At 37.5% G+C, this 17,794-nt stretch overlaps 1 protein-coding gene across 1 annotated transcript in view; it reads left to right on the top strand.

The window, feature by feature from the left end:
* The window catches only part of BDP1 (B double prime 1, subunit of RNA polymerase III transcription initiation factor IIIB), a 90,065-nt gene extending 74,917 nt beyond the window's left edge, over nucleotides 1-15,148 (top strand). Inside the window, 10 exon segments of the mRNA XM_042447815.1 lie at nucleotides 317-480; nucleotides 1,421-1,568; nucleotides 2,063-2,234; nucleotides 4,522-4,573; nucleotides 5,774-5,972; nucleotides 8,769-8,994; nucleotides 10,771-10,813; nucleotides 11,264-11,549; nucleotides 12,463-12,706; nucleotides 13,176-15,148. Coding sequence (XP_042303749.1) covers nucleotides 317-480; nucleotides 1,421-1,568; nucleotides 2,063-2,234; nucleotides 4,522-4,573; nucleotides 5,774-5,972; nucleotides 8,769-8,994; nucleotides 10,771-10,813; nucleotides 11,264-11,549; nucleotides 12,463-12,706; nucleotides 13,176-13,298 — 1,657 coding nt within the window. The 3' untranslated portion in view covers nucleotides 13,299-15,148.
* The last annotated feature ends 2,646 nt before the right edge of the window (nucleotides 15,149-17,794 follow it).

Here is a 17,794-nt window from a genome sequence, read left to right on the forward strand (position 1 = left end):
ACCAAAATCCATGGATGCTCAAGTCCCATTGAATATAATGACATAGGAAAATGGTGTCCCTTATATAAAATGGAAAAATTGATGTTTGCTTTTTGGAATTTTTAAAAAATATTTTCAAGCCATGGATGCTTGAATTTGTGGATACAAATACATGGATATGGAGAGCTGACTATATTTGAGGGAATTTATGTACCATTTTCAGCTGTCTACATTGGTGTCCAAGATTGCTGTTTTTGTTTCGTTTTGTTTAACAAATGTTAAAATCAACAGTTGAGAGCATTAAGGTTACTTAGTGGTATGTTCTGTTTGTCTGTAGTGTTTTATCTACTTTCAAAGAAAATAAAACTTCTAGACCAGCACGATTCAGATTTCGAAAACTTAAACCAAATCTTAACAGAGGCCTGGGGTTAAACCAGAACACATCCCAAAAATCTCTTGGCCTGATTTCTGAAGTGGAACAATTTAATCAAATCCAGAATGGTAAGTTTATAGTTCATTACACTAAAAGTTGGGGAAAGCTTTGTAAGTGCCTGGCCAGGACTTTGAATTGTGCTTGGAAACAGATAGCTAACTAGTGAAAGTGCTGTAAGAAGGAGTTCAGTTGCTCCCTATAATCAGTCACAGTTTATAATATGGTCACAGCATTCTGGACCAGATGAAGTTTCTGATCAATTTTCAGAGGCAATCCTCACAGTATCCCAACAAGATGTTTTTTCTTGTGGTCAGATAAGTCATCTCCAGCAAAAACACTCTTGGCCCCACCGAAACGTGGACATACAAGGGTTAGAACCAAATGCTGTATCACCAAATTGAAGACCTGCAACTTCAAGGGCACAGTGATCTCACCCAGGAAATTCTAGGTTGAAACTGCATTCCCTGAGTTTTGCTAGACAAGGAACACCATTTTCTAGATTTAAAATGTCATGTCCCTGCCTCTTGGACTGTCTTATAACACATGCTTGCATGTTCTTGCTGTTTTGCTTCTAATTGTTTTCGAATTACAGCAACCCAAAAGCAAATACATAATGGGTTTTTTTGCAAGATTTTACTTTGCTTTCCTCTGAGGCTGAGAAAATGTGACCTATCCAAGTGGGTTTCCCATGGCTGAACAGGAATTCAGATCCTAATTTCCAGGGTCCTAGTCCAACCACTACACCATCCTGGTTCTCTATGCAGGCATAATAAGTTCACTGATATCTGGTACAGCGAGAAATAATGGATATTTGGATAGCCTTCTAAGACAGAGTTTTACTCTATTTTGCTGGTAACAGATTAATTATGAGCTCTTTGTAGAGCACACCACTACACCTTCATAGAACAAGATCAGTTGGGGATAAAGCTAAATATGATGTCCTATTAAAGTTGTAATTTCATCCAAAATAGTATATACTGTATGGTGTTCTAATGTCTAAAATAACAGAGGTGTCAACAAATACTACAGAAGAGCAGAAAGTTGAACTGGAAGAGAATCTCAAATTGGAAGAGCTAGCTCAGAGCAGTTCTGCAGAGAACCATGATTTACAGCCTGAAAGTGCTGGCCTTGCTATGCAGAAAAACAACATGAAAAGGTATAAACATTACTTCTTTTTTATATGTTAATATATTTAATCTCTCTCTTTGGTGTTGTGAGCTAATGTGTTTCAAAATATCTAGTAACGTGCTTTGTAAAATGGGGGCATATGCAGGATGGAGTTCACCAGAAATACTGGAAATTTACTGTTATAGATGTTTTTAAAAATAATATTCATGTACTTTATTATATGATGTTCATTTTCCTCAAACAAACTTTTGATATATAGTAATGCAACATCTTTCTTAAATTTAACTTGATGACACTTTTGAGGCATTGTATTCCTTACTAGCCAAACTTATTTATTACTGAATTATATAGCTGTTGCATAATGTAAATTCTTTAGAGCAGTTAAAGATATTTTAATCACTTTGACAAAGAATGGCCATAAACCTGGTACTATTTGCTTGTTTCATACTATGCAGTATAAAAACATTTTAATGTTTAACTAGTAAACATTTTATAACTCAAACTGTTCATTTTTTTCCAAAGAGAAAACCTGGTAAAAGAGACTTGGGAAGTTACATCAGAGTTAACTGCTTCCAAGGTTTCTCCAGAAGCTGAAACTTCCCCTATTGAACTATTGTGTGACCTCAATGCAAACACTAATGTCCAAGTTTCTAGTCCTGATGAACATCAGTTGTCTCCAGCTGAAGTAGCACTGGTAAGAAAATATTGCTTTATGTAACTGAAATAGTTACTTCCTGGAACTATTTAATTGAAGACTATAAAAGAAGAAAGCAAAAATATTGATATATTGCTTATAAATACAGTTGGCTCTCTGTATCCATGCATTCTTTATCCACAGAGTCAACCATCCACAGCTTGAAAATATATTTTTTAAAAATCCAAATGTAAACTTTAATTTTACCATTTTTATAAGAGAGACTATTTTACTATGCTATTGTATTTAATGGTACTTGAGCATCTATGGATTTTGATATCCACTGGGGAAGGGGGTGGAACCAAACCCCAGTGGATACTAAGGGCCCACTATATTTATTGGTGTACAGACTTCTCTCTTTACCTTTTCCCCTTCTTCCTCTAAAAATTGTTTACACTTTTAGTAGACTTTTAGTTTGCATTGCTTTGAATTTGGGGACCTGATCACACTTTTTCTAACTGTGATTTTAATGGTTATTGTCTGCAAAAACATGTTAGATTATTTTTTCAATAAGTGTTCTGGCTAACTTGTAGATCTACAAATACAAGATTGGTATAAAGAGATATGGCAAATGGCTATTAATGATAAGTTAACATGTGGAACTAAGGAAAAAAAAAGAATAATGAAGATAAATGATTTTGAAGCAATATGGAAAATATTTGTTCAAAAAGGTTTAGTAAAAGAGGAAGGTGTTTTACCTCCACAGGAGGAGTTACAGTTTTGGAGGGTAGAGTGATATGAAGATACAGTGGTGCCTCGGGATACGAAATGATCGGGTTACGAAATTTCCGGGATACGAAAAAGTTGGATTGGCAAAAACTGTTTCGGGTTACGAAATATTTTTCGGGTTACGAAATTCATTTCGGCGCGAAATTCAAATGCTGCAAAGTGCAGCTATAGGCTTTCCAGTGCTAACGGAAAAGTGTTTCGGGTTACGAAATTTTCGGGTTACGAAAGGAATGGCGGAACGAATTAATTTCGTAACCCGAGGCACCACTGTACTAGGCTCTGGTGATGGGGAAGAGGGGATAAAGATTTAAAAAATGAATTAGTGATATTATTATTAACCTTTCTTTATAAAGCGCTGTAAATGTACACAGCGCTGTACATACAATCTTTTTAATTGGACAGTTCCTTGCCCTTAGGCTTATGAATAGTATGTGATGAAGAGAAGACAATAAGAAGAATGAAGATATTAATAATAATTTTATGTGTTTTTTTAAATTACTAGTTTAGTTAATATTAAATGGTTTGATGTGAATAAGATTTAGATAAGGTAGTAAAGAATGGATAATTAGTGTGATTTATTATATATTGTATGTGGAATATTATGTAAAAGATTTTTTTAAATACTATTATGTAGGTTATAATATTAATAATTTTTTTAAAAAAGAATGAATAGAGGAATTTATTTTCTTTGAAATACTATGCAACCTTTTATATGAGTCATTTTTGGCAAAGGTTATCCGGTAGGCCAAAATTATTTATTTTCAGGGAATTATAAGGGAAAATTATGCAAAAGATTTCCTCCTTGGCTGATGTTACCATACTGTATATACTTGACTATAAATCACCCTCGTGTATAAATCAAGAATAGGTTTTGAGGTCAAAAATTAAAGATTTTGATATGACCTGTGGATAACTCGAGGATAAAGCCTAGAGGCATGTAACAAAGGAAAATGCGAAACAGCTTAACAAATTCCAGCAGTCATAACTGTTTGTGCTCACCCTAAAGGCTGGATGGATCAGAGAGTAGAGGGGGGTCAGTGCTTCCAGGACAGATTATATTCTTGCCTTTCACCAGGAGATTTTTTTTTTTAAATATAAGAGTTGAAGTAGGTACTTAAATTGATCCATGTCAGCTCAGTTTTTGGGGTCAATTGTTTAACTAAAATTTCTAGATGTATACATGAATATACAGTCACCCTTCCTAACTTGTGGATCTGGGATCTGCAACCTCGACAATCCGCGGAGGGGCCACCTGTTATTTTTAATGGGGCTTGAATATGTATGAACCTCTGTTTTTGCGGGGAGGTCTGGAACAGATACCTTGTGAAAACGGAGGACCAGTGTACATACATACATACATACATACATGAGTATATACAGTAAGTATTTTAATTCAGTAGTTATTAGTCATTTCTCTCCTTTTGCATTTTTAAAGCAATATCATGAGGTAGAAGCTATTTTTATTAAAAGATTTATTAAAAGAAATTTCCATAGTTTTATAGTCTCATGTTTTTTGAGCATTATGTTTGTTTGATCTTTGTAATATTTTTATTACTAGGTTGGAACCAGCAAGTATTCCAGTATTTCAGCAGCTACCAATATGACTTCAGGTATATTTTATACTGTTTTATTATCAAATATTTTGCTTTCAGGAATGAGCTTTACATAAATAACATTTTCATCTGTAGGTAGCTGTTTAAAAAAAGACATAAACACAAATGTACATAATTTTAAAAGACATTTGATGTCATTAAAATTCCCTGTACAGGAGTGTATAATGAGATTGTTGGTCAAACATAATATTAATGAGGATTCAATAATTTTTCCTTTGAACAAGATTGATCCTTTGATAGAAGTTCAGTGTACAGTAGGTGGCTAGGACCTGTCCTGCTCTCCCACTACACATGTAGCAGTTACATTCTTTGGCAAGTGCCCTTCAGTATTATTCGTAAGTCTTATTTCTTCTTGCTTGGGTGAATGTAAGAAGACGGTATCAAGAACGTACAGTTCACCCTACCCGTACGCGGGGATCCGTTCTGAACACTCCCCCCCGCGTATGGGGAAAAGAGCATATGCTCAAGTCTTATAGAAAATAATGTGGGGTGCGCTTGCTGAGTTGCATGGGGTGCATGGCATGGGTATGCGCCCCATTACTTCTGCCAGGGCTTGCCTTCTGTGTAAGCTCAAAGCCATTGTTTTAAAGTGAGCACATACATACAGTAATGTCTGTGGCATGGTGGAAGTTGCATGGAGTTTTAATCATTTGCATAAAAACGTTAAACAGTGCAGACGTCTGTACAGGACATTTGCTGCTGTGGACCAGTATTATGATGTATTTTCTCTAGAGAGATTTGGTTGGAACCCTTTGATACATTTTCAAACAGGCATTAAAATTAAGCAAACTTTTAGAAGGAAACCCCCATCTGTCTTAAAAAGAATTTTTCACTTTAAAAGGCAGCTCCAGTTTTTTTTTTTAAAAAAATAGGTAAAATAGATCAGTGAGCATTTTAAAATTACCTTTTCTTGGGCTGTTTCTCTGTTCTGTTTCTGCACTTCTTGTTTGGATTATTTTTTATTATATTTTATTTTGTTAGTGTCTCTTTTTCCTGTGAGCTGGGCATCAACATTAACGTAAAGAAAATGTCTTTGAAAAAAGGAAGAAAAATACATCATTTAGCTGAGCAAGGAATAATCCTACTCTCTTTTTGCTGCACTTTCATTAAACTTGGCTTGTGGTGGGCTTGGGAAGAGCATACAGAATGCTGTAAGTATTTAATGACCTTCCCTCCATTATTTGTATATCTTTGTAGTGATTGGTGACATCAGAGAACATTCATCCACAGAGGAGGAGCCAACATTCATTTTAACTTTAGTGGAAATCCCAAATGATTCAGAGGATTGCAGGGATATACCCTCTTCATTTCCTCAAGGTGCCGAGGAATTGCTTCCAGCTCCAGTATTTTTCACTCCATGTGATACAGATGCAGCAGAACCCAAAAGAGAAGATAGGTAGGTAGTAATATGCTTCAGCATGAATCAGTATTTATTATTCTAATTTCTTAAGATTGGGGTAGTAGGATCATAACTTTTACTATGATTTTAGGGCCTGTTTCCCTTCTTGCCCTACTGTCCTAAAGTTCTGATTGCGATTGGAAAAAAATGTACGAGAGAGATGGTGAGCTCAATGACTTCTTTCTAGGCTCCAGAGGTGAACAATGTATGATATGTTTCCTTTCTGTTAGCTCAGGACAAGGAAAGATTTTCAGTGTGAGAACAATGTTTATTGCCCTGTTCCAATGAACTCAAGTGAAACTCTTAAAATCACTGCAGTCTTAAGTCTGCTTAAAATGCTTATGTCAGAGAGCTATTAGCACTGGGCCCAGTGCTATTCAACGTGTTTATCAATGATGGAATAGAGAGCATGCTTATCAAATTTTCAGATGACACTAAATTATAGGGGGCTGCTAATACCCCAGAGGACAGGATCAGAATTCAAAATGACCTTAACAGATTTGAAAGCTCAACCAAAACTAATGAATGGAGTTCAACAGGGAGAAGTGTTGAGTACTATACTTGGGCAATAAAAATGAAATGCACATATATAGCTGGTGATACCTGGTTTAAGAGCAGTACATGCGAAGGGGATCTAGGAGGATTAGTGGACCACACACTGAACGTGAGTCAGCAATGTGATGCTGCAGCTAAGAAAGCCAATGTAATTCTAGGCTGCATCAATAGGGATATAGTATCTAGATCGAGGGAAGTAACAGTACTACTCTATTCTACTTTGGTCAGACCTCACCTGGAATATTGTGTCCAGTTCTGGTTACCACAATTCAAGAAGTGGACAAGCTGGAGCATGTTCAAAAGAGGGCGACCAAAACGATGAAAGGTCTATAAACTATACCCTATGAAGAGTGCTTAGGGAGCTGGGTATGTTTAACCTGGAGACAAGAAAGTTAAGGGGTGACATGATAGCCATATTTAAATATTTAAAAGGATGTCATATTGAGGATGGAGCAAGCTTGTTTTCTGCTGCTCCAGAGACTAGAACAATAGATTCAAGCTACTGGAAAAGAGATTCTATTTAAAAATTAGGAAGAACTTACTGATAGTAATAGGTGTTCAACAGTGGAACATGCTACCTTGGGGAGAGGTGGAGTCTCCTTCTTTGGGTTTTTTTTAAACAGAGGCTGGTTGGCCATCTGTTGGGAATGCTTTGATTGTATATCCCTGAATGGCAAGGGACTGAGGGATTGTATTTACAGTGAAGGGTCATTCTGGGACAGCAGGATGATAAATCCACTCTCCTTGGGTTTATTGCCATGCACCAGGCAAGAGTCAGAATTCTAAACAGTTACATTTGTTCCGTTGACTCCTAACGTCCTTCTCCCTCAGTTTATTTACCTATCTGAAATCTCAACTTATTCTCTTTTTTAAATAAATAAACCAGGGAGGGTGTGGATTGATCATCCTGCCATTCTAGAATGACCCTTCATGGTAAGTATGTTTTCACCTTTTGAGCCTTTTTATACTTCCTGCCATCCCGAGAATGAGGGGTTGGTTTAGATATTTCAAATCCTCTTCTCGTCCTGATCGGTCTGTTGCTGCCTTGAGGATTCTCCGCCTACTGCTGGCATTAGAAAATGGCAGCCCAACCTTCTCTTGCCCTGACAAATCAGCTGATCTTTTGAAAATTCTCTGCCCACTGATGGAGCTACAAAATGGTGGATCAGACTACTCACTGTTCTCCACAACTATTATTTTCTGAACAGGAGAAACTGCCGCTGCTGCAGCGGTTTTTCTGCTAATCTCCTGGTAAGTATTAGTTTGTTGATCAGTCTTGCACTTTTTGCTAACTTTTTGAATTACCATTATTTTATCAGTTAATTTTCCTTTTTAAACATGTTTAACTTTAATTTTTTAATTATTTTTTAATTTTTATTTTTCCCTGTCAAAGTGCAAGCCCTGTGTCTGCCCAGACTTCTTCCCCTGCTTCAATCTTTTTCAGATATTTTTATTTCCTCAGAGGAGGATCCAGGCTGCTGCTTGGTCACTTCCCCTTTTTTGTAGTTTTAAGTTGTTTGACCTATAGACTGGGATGATCATCTAGCATCTCCTTGTTGTCTTTGTCCCTTTTTTCTATTTTATTGTTATTGGAGGCTTCAAAATCGGAGTGAGAATCAGACAACTGCCTGTTTTCTTTACCCCTGGTATCTTGTACATAATTCGAGTCCTCAGTAATGGGGTGAGACCTAGACAACTGCCCGGTTTCTTTGCCCCTTGTAGCTTTAATTTTGTTCAATTCAACCAAACTGGACTGAGTTCCCATTGACTGTCCGGACTCGTTCTCATTTTCTTTATCAGAAATTCTTTGCTCCTTTTAACATTGCAGCCCTTCAGGCATGATCTTCTTTCTCTTAATCATCCTACCCTCCATTTCGCTATCACTCGACTCAAATATCTTTCTTAGATCCTCCATTCCTATTTCCCAATTCTCTCTAACTATCACTAGATTTAACTTAGTATTTTATAAGGAGAAGGGTTGCCTCCGTCTAGATGTTGTGGCAGGTAAATAGAAACCGAGGGAGAAAGACATTAGGAATCAACAGAACAAATTTAAATGTTTCGAATTCTGACTGCTGCCTCACGGATGGTGCGTGAGAATAAACCCGAGGAAAGTGGATTGTTTTTCCTGCCATCCCGAGAATGGACTGGATGGCCCTTGGTGTCTTTTCCATGTCTATGATTCTATGATTCTAAAGATCAGTAATTTTACAGTTTTAACATGACATCATTGTACAGCCCTAGAATCATAACAGCTGCTGTTGAAACAAATGCTGTAATTACGGACAACAGTACAGAGAAACCAAGATTGCAAACAGCTTCATCAGAAGAATTAGTAAATCTGGATTCAAGCTCTTGGAAGAATTGGAAAAGGTGTGCTGTAGCCTTTGAAGGAAGTGACAGTCCTTCTGGAAAGAAAAGATCTCCTTCGCTTACAGTGGATGACTTGGAAAGGTCAACTAAGGTCAGAGAATAATATAGGGAATCATAAATTATTCATATGAGAATCTTTTGGCTTCCCTGTATGAAAGTAACAGGAGATGCACATGAAAAATGTTTCAGAGGTGCTGTGTTTTGATTGCAGCAACAGACACAGGTTCAGTTCTGTGTACTCTGCACTTGGGAGAACTTCAGGTGGACCTGTATTAGTAGCTGCAAATGAAAAAAAGCATACTTGAATTTCTAGAAGGAGTTTATAGTACTACAGTCCATGTCAATTTGAGACATGTGCAATTAAGGATGAGGGCCTAAATATTGTAAAGGCATGGTTCCTGACTGATCTTGAAAACTTAAGTAGGTGAGCCCTGGTTAGTACTTGGATGGGAGACTACATCATCATTTTTTCTTCTATAATGTCTCAAGTATCTATTTAGTCTGGCCTTGAATAGCAATCATAGACAGTCATTTTAAAATGTAATTTTTGGCTATAAGCAATTGCCTTCTTCACTACCAATCAATACCAGGTGCTGTCTGTAGGCTATATTTCTGAGAAAGGAACAGGTAAAACCATGTCTGAGTATTCCTTGCCTAAGAAAACTACATGAAATTAATGGGGTGATTATAAGTTGACAGTTAATTTGAAGGTACATGTACACACTGAAAAACTAAAGCCAACTAGTAGTTTAACCCATTCATTTAGGCACAATCATGAGAATACTCAGTTCTGTTGATAGTTTGGCTGTAACACGGACTGGAGTTGCAAGAGGGGTTGCTCCCCCTGGTGGCAGTTCAGTCTAGAAAGATCTACTTTCTGCCTCTGAGCAAATAAAGAGAATCAACCCACTATAGGATCTTTGCACCTCCACTGCCAAAAGCAAACATATCACAAGGAAGCCAATGTTCTTTTTTGGCAGTGTGGCATAGGGAGGATTATATTTCCCCATTTTTTTTTGGGAGGGGGCCAGCTTAAGGAATCCTATGGGTGCAGCTGGCAGGTTCAGCTCAGCATGGAGGTCATCAGACCAACCTCCTTGCCAAGTAGCTGGCAACCACCTAGTGGATTGTTCACAAGTGGATCTCATAGCTGTTACTGCATGGTCCCCCTTGGTAGTCTAGGGGGTTCATTAGATAATGGGTGGGTTACCTGCTGCCTGAATCTATTTCTTATGCCAGGCCAACATTATTCAGCTGTAACAAATAAAGTTGGGACCTCTTTTGTTCCAACTACGATTTTATGAGTGTGTTTGCTTTCCTTTTCCTTTGCCAGTGTCTCATTGTTTGACCTAGGAGAGCACCATGACATATACAGTGGACCCTTTGTATCCACTGGTGTTTGGCTCCAGGACCCCCCTTGGATACCAAAATCCATGGATACTAAAGTCCCATTAAATATAACAGCATGATAAGATGATGTCCCTTGCATAAAATGGGGAAATCAAAGTTTGCTTTTGAAAATTTATATAATTTAAAAAATATTTTCAGACCATGCATGCTTGAATCCATGGATAAAAAAATATGTTAACATGGAAGGCTGAATGTACGTGTATTCAGGCATCCTAAATAGAGTTGAGCATTTTTTACTTAGCATTTCTTACTAAAGTGATTGATCTTGCAAGTTCTTCTACTATGTTTACCTTTTGCCTGTTACATTCTTGCATTTGTCTTGCTGTCTTTGAGCACCGATTGTATTAATTCAGCTTTATCTAAGGGAATGAAGCCCTTTGCTTTCCAATGAAAATGTGTTCCATAAAATTGATGAATAATTAGGAATTCATTTTTATTCCTGTTTCTTTTAATGCAGGAGACTTCTCTTAAATTAAGGTGTATGTCAAAGAAAGCTATTGGTAGGTGAAATTTATATTTGTATTCAAATATTTGTTTTCAAAGATGTGGCATACGTGTGTGTTTTTGCAGATAGCTGTTAATTTAGGCCAGGATCTTAAGGGCTGCTGAAGTTCTTCTCCAAGGAACTGTTGCTAAGCCATTTGCAACTCTTTGTTTCTTTATTCTTCCTTCTAGTTTCAAAATAAATTTTGGCATAGATGGGGTGGTGATAAGAGAAATATTTTAAAAAAACAACAACCCCAAACCCATACCTTTTAATGTCATAGAACTAATTGGGCATAGGTAATAGATAATTTTTGTTTGTTTGATCCATTGGTGTGGAAATGAATCTATGGAGAAAGGAGTCAAATGACTTGCTTACACAGAGTAACATAGAATTCTGTTGCAGCAGACCCAAGTAGAAACTTCTCAGGTTTTGTTTGTTCATACTTATTTCTCTTTCTTTGAAGAAAAAAACTCAGAAAAACGGAGTATTTCAAAGAAGAAAATCTCATCTACCTCTAGATCAGTGCCTGAGCTACATGTGGGGAAAAAAGAGCAACCTCAGTCTTCTCTGAATGTATTGGCTATGCTGTTTGACGAAGCAGCTAGTACAGATAAGCGAGTGTCAAGGACACTTCATGCAGGAAAAGCAGAAAGAATTGAAAAACAAAGACACTTGGTTGATACTTGTAAATCTTTACAATCAGAGCAAGTTGGAAACACAGCAGTTCTTCCAAAAACACCTTTATCCAGGTACCTACCTAGCAGCTGTTTTAGCATTTTCCAACAGTTTCCCCCAGTTTTACAACTTTTATATAGCATTGTAGTGAAGACAAGATAACTAGAATCCTCATTTTAAGGCTGCTAACCCTAAATTGTTTCTTGGAATAATCCTGTAGTAATTTTGAATCCCTCCCCTCTCTCTTTCTCCTGCCACATTTGGTCAAATTCTGCTCCAGTAAAGTCTGCCCTATGCAGATTTACTGCCAAGGTGTTTTACAGGAATGTAAATGCTATACAAACCAAATAAAATCAGTGGAATAAGCTTAACCTGTCCCCTGAAGGAATCCTACACTGACTAAGGTTGCATCTACACTGCAGAATGGAGTTTGACATTGCTTTAACTGTCAGGGCCCAATGCTATGGAATTATGGGATTTATAGTTTTGTGGGACATTTAGCCTTCTCTGTCAGAGAGCTCTGGTGCCACAATGAACTACAAATCCCAGAATTCTAAAGGATGGAGCCATGATAGTTAAAGCGGTGCAAACTGCATTAATTCTGCAGTGTGGCACAAGCCTAATTCCCAACTTTGTACTATGCATACCAAAGTAGTTCATTCAGACCCAGGAAACATAAATGCAGGCAACTGATGCCTTTATAGATTCCTGCACTACTCAAGACAGGTTATGAGTCATGTGGCCCAAAATCTTTGCCTTGGTTCAGGAGCTGGTAGCCTCTCATCTTTGTTCTTTGCCTTGCCCAGGACTGGGCTTGTTTCTCTCCATCCCATTTTGTTTTAACATTTCCTGCACTTGTTTCTTTGAGTGTTTAATTCTTTAGCTTTCTTATTTCCTTTGTTTCTTCTAGCTTCTCTTACCATTCCACTTGTTCATTTTGTATATTTTCACTTTAAATTTGCATTGATTTTAATTTTTTAATAATAGGCCATATCAAAGGTCTCTGGGATTTTTACCATTAATATGTAAAAATAACAATACGGATGAAGAGAAGACCACTAAAGGGAAAAAAGAATCCTTCCAGAAAACTCATGAAGTGATATCTGAAAGTGCTGCTAAATGTCCAGTCTCACCACAAGACAAAAAGGAAGAAATTCAGGAAAGCAGTTCTCTTCCATCAGCCATCCCATTGCCTTCCAAATGTGAAGGTGCAAGTTGTTCTACTGTTAAGGTATGGTGGGTTATCTCTACACAGTTTATCAAATGTTAAAACCAGCATTGAGATGTTGTATTGTTCCTCATTTACTGGTGCATCTTCCAGAGCACTCCTGAAGTAGGTTTAGCTTCATGGAAAGAGCACAGCATTGTTCATTAACAGAAGGGGAATGTTTGCCAGTTTTCCACTTGTCCCTTCCTATCTCCACCCCAATCCAGAAGATTGGGAGATGGTGCAGGTAGCTGCTGGGAGTATGAGAAATGGACAAATCCTTTCTCTTCTTCCCACACAATGAATAGATTAAATACATTAAAACAGGCAATGCACCTGTGAAACACATTTTAAAAAGTACACCCACTATACTTTGATATGTACAGAAAATTCTATTATGAAACAGAAAGCAAAGTCATATATTTTGAACCAAGCAGATTTTAAAAATAATACATCTCATGTCTGTAAATGCTATCTGTTTTTTCTTTTTTAGGTGTTTTCTGAGTTATTTGACTGTGAAGGTTCTTCTAAGGAGCAGGAAAAAGAGGAAGAACCAACCAGGATTTCAGAGTATTTCTTCAGTGATATATTTATGGAGGTGGATGATTCAGAATAATATAGAAACTTCTCAAATATCAAATATCCAAGAACGCACTGTAGTAGTAATATAATACTTTTGATCTGCCACACATTCTCAATCAGCCCCTACATTTAAGGCAATGTAAACAATCCTGCAGAAAGATGGGATAAAATTTCTCTTTTTCTGAACAGCCTGTCAGTTTCAAAAAACAATGAAGAGAAAGCATACTATAATTTTAAAGCACACATGATCAGAACAGCAACTGACCTGTGTCTGAATTTGGTACTAGTAGTTTGTAGATGCATGGCTACTGTTTTAGAAATACAATGGTAACTCTGAGCTTGCCAAAATACCACCTAAAGAGGATACCTATGTTTGTGGGATTGGCTATAAAGAACCTTTACTTCTTTTTGTGAAGTATACATTTTTGAGGATAGGCGGGAGAGAATCACTTTCATCTGTAAATAAGCAATTTCTGAATATTTCAGTGTAATAAGTACATACAAAATATTTTGAGTTGGCTTTTTAAAATGTATTTTTATAAGAAATGTTAAATTCCTTTAAAATGTACAGAGATGTGAAAAAATATTTATTTAATCTGAATGTATAGAAAGATAACTGTCCAGTAGTAATTCTGTGGCTTGCAGATAAAGAATTAAACATTATTCTGCTTCTAAGAACTACAATCACCCTCCAAGTCTGCAGACTTGAGATCCATAGACTTGGAAATCAGTGGAGGGGTGCCCGCCATTAATGTGAATGGTGCGTGCCCCGCATGCATGCACCCCATTCAAGCCTATGGGACTTGAATATGTGCACATTTTGGAACTGGGGAGTCTGGAACGGATCCCCCACGAGTTCCAAAGGCCAACTGTATATTTTAAATGAAAGGCTAAAAATAATGATTTCAAAGCATTGTTAAAAAGTCTTTTTTAAAAAAAATTACCCATATAACAAGCATACAATTGAAGTTAAAATCAGGAATCAGGATCAGTAAAGGATAATACAGTTAGATTGAGTGGTTCCCATACTTTTGTTTTCTAGTTAGATTCATTTGTCATTCTTGAATACATGCCCAGATTAGTCACTTGGTTCAGTCTTAAAACAAACTCTGTAACAGAACTATGCATTCTGCTCTGAAGGTATTTCTCGATAAGTATAATTTATACATTTTCTATGAAGTAGCTATTCTCACATGCAGTTGTTCAGCACTGCATATTGCTTTCTATAATCAAAGAACTTTCATTTTGTGTGTTTGTCTTCCAAAGACAAAATTACTGTTACTGCTAAATCTGAAAAGCATTACAGACTCTTCATTTCCCACAAAGACAATGGGTGGGATCTAGTCTGAGTAATGTGTAGAGTTCACCTATTTAAATGAATGGTACTTAACTTAGTTTTGACTTGGATCCCCTTAATTTCAGTGGATGTACTCTTAGTATGCCTGAGTCTAGAGCCATCCCAATAAATCATTGCTCATTAACAAATCAATATCTTAATTATCACACTCAACAAACCTTGACTGGCCTGAGCATTTGATTTGTGTTTTAATCTTGTCTTATCTTAAGGCGCTCTAAAAAGGACAAAATTCTACATGTTAATGGGATTCATTTACCAAATATAAATTTACATCAATAAATTCAGAAGTGTTAACATTTTCCAGTGAATAACTAAAGTGGAATCTGTTCCAGCATGGAAAAGTCTGTTTCTTTATATTAATGTTTGGAAGAGGTATTCTGAAACATTACTCAAATAATGAAAAACAATGGAGTTTATCACACGGGGGAAATGTGAAGTTTAAACAGTGATTAACCTGTGAAAATTGTGCAGTTGACATTAAAACACAATTAAAATGAGATTAACACAAGAGCCATTATCCAATGAATAACCAGGGAATAAACAGCAGAAAGTCATTCACGGGAAAATCCCATGAATAATTTGCTGCTGTTCCTTGCCTGGTTATTCACAGGATAATGGCACTTTAATCATGTTTCATCTTGACGTTGTGTGAAAATGATTAGCGCAATTGTGGGATTATCATGGGTTAATCACCATTTATACTTACAATTGTCCCCCGTGTGATAAACTGCATATTGATGTAACTTGCAGGAATGGTTTAGATTGCAATATAAAACAAATTTACAAATTTTGTAAAAGATGAACAAACTTATAAATGTGCCTTATCTTTTTTTTTTTTTGCTAAATGGAAAGGACATCAGATCCTGTTAGTTTTGACTGTAAACAATATTCTCTTATCCTCTTGAATTGTCTTTAAAACATACATATTTCTTTGTATCATTAATATTGGCCCTGTACAAATGGGCCCTTTAGCACGTACTGGCGACGTGCTAGGGTTGCCTCGGGGCGCCGTTTCCAGACGCCCCGCAACCCTAGCATGTCACCGTGATGTCATAGCTGTGCGGCACCGTATACACGGCATGCACAGCTGTGATGTCACTGCTGCCCGCCGTCCAGATGGGCGCATGGGGCAGCAATGTACTCGCACCGCCGCAGGCAGTTTGCAGCAGTGCTAAAAGGAGCCGCTTTTTAGCGCTCCTTTTTTCTCTGTAGCCACGCCACACAATTTGGCTGCTGCAGCGCGGTTATGCGGAATAGAGAGGCGCCTCCTGGCCGCTTCTTTCTGGCGGTGTGTATCCCGCCATTGTATACTTTAATGAAAGAAACAAACTGACCATCCCAAATTAAGGAACAGGCCATTACATTTTGTGACGAGGAGTTGCTTTCCTAAAATGTTTGACACATATTTTTCAGAGCTGTTATGTGTAAACTTTCTGTTTCAAGAAAGCAGTTGTGATATATATGTAAATTATGTCAATAAAAATTTTTGTATTACTTGTCAAGCTTTTTTAGTGATTGAGGATAAATGGTACTGGAGCCACTAAGCTACAGCAAGCTAGTATAGGTCAGCTTGGGGATTTCAGACTTGTCAGTGGAAGTCTTAAGATAACTGAAAATCCAGTTTTCAACAATATAGCCATGTTAGTCTGTAGAATCAGTATGTAGAGAGATCTTGTAGTAGCTTTGAGATGAACTGAAAGAAGTTGGCAGCATGAACTTTCGCAGACTTCAGTCTACTTTCCTTTTGGTAGAGTGGAAGCCCGGGACAGACAGTTTGGAATTCTTGATTTTCTCTCTACTAGGACTAGTTTAGCACTGTTTTAGAGCATGCTTTTCAGGTAATTTCTACTCCTCATATCACAGCTATAATATACAAGCTATGTATTGTGGGGACTACAGCCTCAGTTTGGTCATGTTGGCTTCCAGGGAGGTTTCTGGCTTGATCTGCTGCAGGACCCATCTGTCTGTCCATGGGATGGATCCTCAACACACTTCTCCAGCATCACATCTCAAATGAATGGATTTTTCCCCCTATTTGCTTTCGTAACTGTCGGTACATGGTAATGGGGAATACGATGGCTTGCATGATTCTAACTTTTGCGCTCAGTTGTATCTCTTTGCATTTTAGGATCTTTTCTAGTTCTTTCATAGCCACTCTCTCCATTATTAATCTTATTCTGATTTACTGACTGCAGTCCCCATTTCTATCAGTGTTTGCTTTACCAAACTACAAACCCCCGAGTCCCAAAGGATGCACCCACAACAGTTTTAAAGCGGAATCAAAGTGCTATCGTAGTTGTGTAGTTGCTCCTCAACATCCCATAGTCATGTAGCAGTATGAAAACCATGAGGTATTGATGTCCAATCCAAGGCTACATCTGAACGTTGCACCAGAGGTAATGGTCACCTTAAAGCAAAGGAGGGCATTCAAAGAAATGCAGGACATGACCAAATAAAAGCTAAAAACACTCATATAAATGTAAATTCACACTTCTTCACTCGGCTCAAAATAGAGGACATGTTTGAATGCCTCCTGGACAGCAGACTGAAATATAGGCCGCGTCTGGGAAAGAAGGATGGTTTGGTCACCTTGCCTTTCAGGGAAAATAATGATGGCGTTGAGAGAAACCAGTTTTACTCCAATAATGTTTTTCTGCTCAATAGAGGAAGAGACCTGAGAGTCGGAAGAGTGTTGTTTGTGCCTTCATTTTTTACTTATATGATGACCCTATAATAGAGTTTTCTTGGACAGATTTGTTCAGAGGGCTTTTTTTGGCCAGGGCCATCCCCTGAGGCTGAGAGAGTGTGACTTTCCCATAATGGGTTTTCATGGCCGAGACAAAATTTGAACCCTGCTTTCCAAGGTTGTTGTCCAAGACTCAAACCATGACACCACATTGGTCCAAAACACACTGCAGAAATAATCTAGTTTGTGACTGCTTCCACTGCCCTGGCTCAAAGCTGAGAGGCCAAATGTCTCACAAACACTACAGTTCCCAGAATTCCCTAGCACAGAGCCAGGGCAGTTAAAGCGTTCTCACACTGGATCATTTCTGCAGCGTGTTTTGGATCTAAAGTGGAAGTAATGGAAGCAGACTGAGGCCTATGAAGAAAGGCCATGCTGCCAATTTTTCTTTTTTTCCCCTGGGCCAGAAAACCCACTGGAGAAATAA

Source organism: Sceloporus undulatus, chromosome 2 (genome assembly GCF_019175285.1).
Source record: "Sceloporus undulatus isolate JIND9_A2432 ecotype Alabama chromosome 2, SceUnd_v1.1, whole genome shotgun sequence".
Classification (NCBI taxonomy): Eukaryota; Metazoa; Chordata; class Lepidosauria; order Squamata; family Phrynosomatidae; genus Sceloporus; species Sceloporus undulatus.